A 6,000-nucleotide genomic window follows, 5' to 3' on the forward strand; every position below is an offset into this window, starting at 1 on the left:
GTGCGTCTGTATGTGTGCGTGTGTGTGTGCGCGTGCGTGTGTGTGTGCGCGTGCGTGTGTGTGTGTGTGTGTGTGTGTGTGTGTGTGTGTGCGCGTGTGTGTGTGTGTGTTTGGCTGGCTGGGTGTCAATATTCTTCATCTTTTGGGTGGGATGAGAATAGACCTCCTAGAACAGACCTGAACAACAAGCTCTCACTACATACAGTTTGGCCACTTCAGTCTTCTACACTGCTTAGGACATAACAAAACTGTTATTAATACAATGTGTACTTGATTTATAACTGTGTAAATACATTTGTATGTAATACTGAGATGAGGTGTTAAAATAGTTGAAGTTGTTTTTATTTTGTTAAAGTTGGTAGAATTATTTTGTGTTTTATTCTTATCTCATCTGCTTTCACCTTTTTCATTTACAGTCTGGACAAGGATTCCTCTAAATCCTTTTGTGATTCGATCCAGAATAAATAGCCCTCAAGGAATAAAACTGAATTGAAATGAGATGACAAGAGCCAAACCTCCTCAGTAATACAGATGTGCATCAGATCAGTCTGACTGATATTTGGAACAGTGTAAACAGAAGCAGAAATGTGATGAACTCAGCTGTGTTGTGTGCTGTTGTGTGTCTGTGCAGGTTTGTTTAATGATGTCACTCAGAACTCCTCTTCTAACTCTCACTCTCATCACTCTGTTCATGTCTCTGGGTAAGACTGCAGTCTTCATCAAAATTGTATTTTTCTTTGTAAAATTTCCAAAACTGTTGAAACCTGCACAAATTCTGATATCAGAAAATTCTGATATCTAGTATAAAGATTTTCTGACACACTGTTCCCATTTAATGAAGTTAATTTACATTGGTTACCAAAGCCCCCACATCCCCCTCACCACTGCTACAGAGCTTGCTGAGTGCTTTGTGGTTTTTGTCAAGTTTAGGGCAGCCTTAGATTAAGAGCACACTGTGGTAAGATTACAATTCACAACCCAAATATAACTACAAAGTGCAGATATATTTTTGTTTGTTTTTCTCTTTATTCAACCTCATATATTATGTGACTGAGCGTTAAGTTGTTCAGAGTCACTAGTGTCCACTTCTCCCAAGCTCCTCCCCCACCCTGCTACAAGCTCTTTTCACTTTGTGGTTTAGCTCAGAATCAGCTCAGAGTTCTGCAGTAGCTGCTGGAGTTAGAGAGGAGAGAAGTGAAGCTGTAAGAGAACTCCCACTCTCTTATGGGGCCCAGACTCTTCTAATGACCTCTTGCATGCATTATATGTTTTAGGGGTTTTTGGAACAAAATGGAGTGTGAAGTACAACCCAACTAAAATATGTGTTTTAAAGGGGTCCACAGTGTTTATCAATGGCAGTTACGCATACCCAGCAGGGCTGGAAGTCAAAGAGGAATTTTGGGTTAAAGAGCCATTCGATAGAGAACAGGACACACCTGTATATTGCAAACCCACTAAGGACTCAGGCACAGTCCAGTGTTATGTCGATAAACAGCAAAAGTTCTCCCTCAAACTGATTAATGTAACGAAGGAGGATGACTATTACTTCAGAATCAAAACAAATGTAATCGAACAAAAATGGCTGGGAGATCCTGTTAAGATCAGTGTCACAGGTGGGTTAAATCTTTAATTTCCTATTTTCTAACTGTGATGCATAGTGTCCTTTACCCAGAGGAATTTGAGTCTTGAAGTTCATTAATGCCTATTTTTAACTATGATGCACATTCTCACTTCATGTAAAGGCGTTTGAGTTTAATTAAGCTGATTACTGAGAGTGGTTAAACTGATTAAGGGTTACTCTGATATATTAGTTGTACTATACAATTTGTTTCTCTCATATTTTTTTAGCAAATTCAAGACAGTTTCATGACAGCAGAATAATTTTCTTAATTGCTTGAAGTTTTTCTGGATGATTTAAAGGCTGTCTAATTGTGATGGACTTCCATTCGTTTGGTTTGATGATTTTCTCATTGTCTTAGAGCTCCTTGTGAACACTCTTCTTGAAGTAATAGAGAGAGAAGCAGCAGTTCTGACGTGTATAACCACCTGCAGTCTGACTGACAGTCCAACATTCATCTGATAAAAAAATGGACGTCCTTTATCCTCCAATACAAACCCACTCCGCCTGCAGCCAGTCAGCAGTGAGGATGCAGGCAGTTATATGTGTGCTGTAATAGGATATGAACATCTCCCCTCTCCTGCTCAAACTCTCACGGTCAGATGTGAGTTTACAATGTTGGTTTCATTATATGATTATCTGATTATTGCTAAGTTTATTTCATTGCCAAGTTCAGTTCATTTCTCAGTTAAAATGCAAAAAAATACAATGAATTAGTAAAGTCTTATTAGAATTATATATATATATATATATATATATATATATATATATATATATATATATATATATATATATATATATATATATTCTTTACTTTGAGTACATGAGACATTTCATTACTATAAAATGCATTCTCCACATGGTGTTATTGCCTGAATTAAGGTGAAGACATTAGTAATGGTGGGACAACTATACAACATCTCCAGAATCAGCTCTTAGAACAGTAGAGGATACAAGTCCATTAATGAACCTGGATATATGCCTGGTTGATGCAGATCATGCCTGTAGTCTCCTTGCTCCTCCTTTCAGACAGAAGACGCCATATTCATTTCTTCACATTCTCTCATTTTGTGGGTGTTAGATCCTCCAAAGAATGTATTGGTGTCCATCAGGCCCGCTAGTGAAATAGTGGGGTACAGTTCAGTGACTCTGACCTGCAGCAGTGATGCCAACCCACCTGTGCAGAACTACGCCTGGTTTAAAGAAGGAGGAACCTCACCTGTAGGATCTGGACAGACATACAACATCACCATCAGCTCTAATAGCAGCGGCTGGTATTACTGTGTAGCTCAGAATGAACACGGGATGCTGAAATCAGCTTCCATAGATGCCACTTTAAAGGGTGAGACAGTCAAACAGTTATGTTTCATTTTTCATTGATCAGTTCATTCACTTATACATTTGCTATTCACATTATGAAAGCCCTATATTGTGTGTATGAACAATAGTGTGCATATGTCTGTTTCTCTCAGCAGGTCACTTCTACATTTTGCCTATAGCTGTTGGAGTCGGCCTCTGTGGGATTGTACTTCCTCTCTCAATAGTTTTATTTATGAAGAGAGAAAGTTTAAGAAGGTAAAGTGAAAGATGTTAATATAAGTTACATGTAGAAATGATAACTTTATAGTACCTCATTTCTGTTCCTTTCCAAAAGCACTTTATTAATATGGGAAATCTTGAAAATATGACTAATATCATAAATACAATATTATGAATACTAATGTTTATTCTCTGTTTTCTGTTTGGATTAACACTGACATTTGGGTTTTTTTGAGCTCAGAGGCAAGAGGCAAAAGAGAAATAGAGATGAATCTGATTATGGGGTGAGCTATCACAGAAATCCAGATATATTTGTCAATAAGGAGTCTTAAACCTGCTATACAGTTCATAGAATTCATGTCATGACAAATCAGAGCCTTTTAATGACAGTGTCAGTCTTAGTTCTGTATCTTTAGCATTTGTTTATGTCAGAATGAGAGCTCCATCTGAAATGCAGACTGTCAACAACAAAATAACATTAGTGGAAAAACTCCAATGGAACCTTAACCATAAAGCTATTCAGTGTTTCTCATTAAACTGCACATCATTAACTCTGTGCTTCACAGAACGCCAGCCTCAAGCCCTGTCCTACCTGTGACACTTCCACATCCAGCTCTCCTGTGTATGAGATACTGCAGTGAGTTCATCATATCAGTTACATCACAGTTATAGAACTCAGTTAGAACTCTAGAATCTTGATAGCACTCTAGAATATTTTTTGAGATGGGATGTGTAAAGCTCTTGTCATTTTTACTGAATACTGCATGAATACTACGATACACAGCTTTCTTACATTACCATAATTATATAGAATCCACAGGAATAGATTATTAAATTTAGATATGCCAAAACATGCAGTTTTGTTGTGTTTTTTCAATTTGTTAAGCAATATGAAGATGTTTGTGTGTGTATGTGTGCGTGTGTGTGTGTGTGTGTGTGTGTGTGTGTGTGTCTGTGTGTATTTTGTTATTCCAAACGTCCTTGTGATCTGATATTCTTTCCTGTGTTTCCTTTTATAGGACTTAAGGAAACATCACTAAGAGAATCATCACTGAGAAATTAAACTTGCAGCTGTATCCCAATGCAGTCAAAAAGAGTGAGAGATATAGAGGGGAAGAGAGATGGATGATCACATGTAGACAAGAGTGTTTAGTTAATCAACAGTAAAAAATGTAATCAACTGCAAAAAATGTTGCAGCCTTTCATTTTTTATTTTTTTTTTGTACTGATGGAAAATAACCTTGTTCTTATTCTGAAAATCGAATTAATTAATAAATCTAAATTAAAATCTAAATGTTTTATTATTTGTTAATTCAATTTTTATCTAGTCCATTAATTTTAATCCAGTTAAAATACTTGAATGCGGTTTCCTCAAAAGCATCATGATGTTTATATCTTGTTCAGTACGTGTACTCAGGGATTCTCACTCTAGCAATCTGAACTACAATGAAAATAGAACAAAATAATGTAAGGTGAGCTCGAACCCACGTCAGCTAGATGATGACACCGACAGCCTACTGGGTGAGCAACCACACTTTAATGGTTGGCCCCTGTGCAGAACAGTTAGATCGTGGAACAAGTAAACAAGAAAAGTAAATAACCAAAAGGTGAGGAGTGAACCTCAGCCATTTTGTTATGATGTGAACGAGCTCCTGCTAGACAGCTGTGACCATAAAACAATCTGCGCGTATATCGCTCTTCAAAGGAATGGAGGACAACAACACTAGAGGGAAAGAAAAACTAAACACCATGCCGAGTGTGGGAAAAGGGAGAACCAAGGATGGCAGCCCCGATGCCCTGGGGAAAATCAAACTAAAACTTCCCAAACAAAACCAGAAAACAGGAGCTGTAATGGCTAATTGGAGGCTAAGGAGAGAGACAGATTTGAGGGGGAAAACTGCAGAAGGCAGGAGACGTGTAAAAACACAGACACCCTCGCAGCACAGAAGTGAGGTGTCACACAAGGGCTCACAGACCTCAATACCCAGAACTTGGCTCAGAACTTTGGCAAAGACCCAGCACTGGGTCACTGGGCTTATATAGACCTAGCCCAGCTTTTGGGCGTTAAGCCTAATTAGTGGCGTGCCTGACTCAAGACCTCCCTCTGGTGGTCGGAGGAGGCCTCGGCCTGGCACCGACCCTTACAAATAAGGTTACAAAACAACAAAAGCTCCATCATGTAAGGATTAGATCCACACTACCAGCACCTATAAGACTGACAAAAAATAATTCCTTTAAACTCTTTATCATGGACTTATTAGCTAATAGCTGTTGTTAAACATCATGGCACCAAAATATATGACAGCTTAATGAAAGACACTCTGACCTGCTAGTTAAATTAAAAACAGGAGGCAATGGAAAAAGAGTCTGGCTTGCCTATTTACCCTTGTAAAAAATCAAACAAGCAAAAAAACAGGGTTCCATTGACTCAAGTCTTTCAACAGTGGGACAAAACATGAGGGTCTCGTCTGGAGCATCCATTAGTTCTGTGGGAGTTAATGGGCTGCACATCTCCTTCCCACAAAACCTTCCTTCAGTGTGTTACACCTGTCACTGACTGTGGAATACATTTTCACCATCAATTTGTGAATATTCCCAACTCACAATTTAATCTTCTGGGTTATGACATAATGTCTAAATTAGATATCACCCATTATACCAGATGTCTCTAGTATAAAAAATATAATTTCCGACACACACACACACTCTTCACCGTGGTTGATCTTTGCTCTGCCTTCTTTAGTATCCATGTGCAGGCCGACACAGCCCATTTTTTGCTTTTTATATTCAGAAATAAACAATTATCCTGCACTAGCTTAACTCGGACTAGGTTGATGGGGCTT

General features: G+C 38.3%; 1 protein-coding gene across 1 annotated transcript; it reads left to right on the plus strand.

The window, feature by feature from the left end:
* Positions 1–671: 671 nt before the first annotated feature.
* LOC118242609 (B-cell receptor CD22-like) lies at positions 672–4,346 on the plus strand. Its single transcript, XM_035534583.1, has 6 exons — positions 672–701; positions 2,700–2,960; positions 3,091–3,193; positions 3,399–3,441; positions 3,724–3,794; positions 4,177–4,346. The coding sequence occupies exons 1-6, from the start codon at positions 692–694 to the stop codon at positions 4,181–4,183; spliced, it is 495 nt and encodes a 164-aa protein (XP_035390476.1). The 5' UTR covers positions 672–691; the 3' UTR covers positions 4,184–4,346.
* Positions 4,347–6,000: the final 1,654 nt, after the last annotated feature.

Source organism: Electrophorus electricus, chromosome 16 (genome assembly GCF_013358815.1).
Source record: "Electrophorus electricus isolate fEleEle1 chromosome 16, fEleEle1.pri, whole genome shotgun sequence".
NCBI classification, from domain to species: Eukaryota; Metazoa; Chordata; class Actinopteri; order Gymnotiformes; family Gymnotidae; genus Electrophorus; species Electrophorus electricus.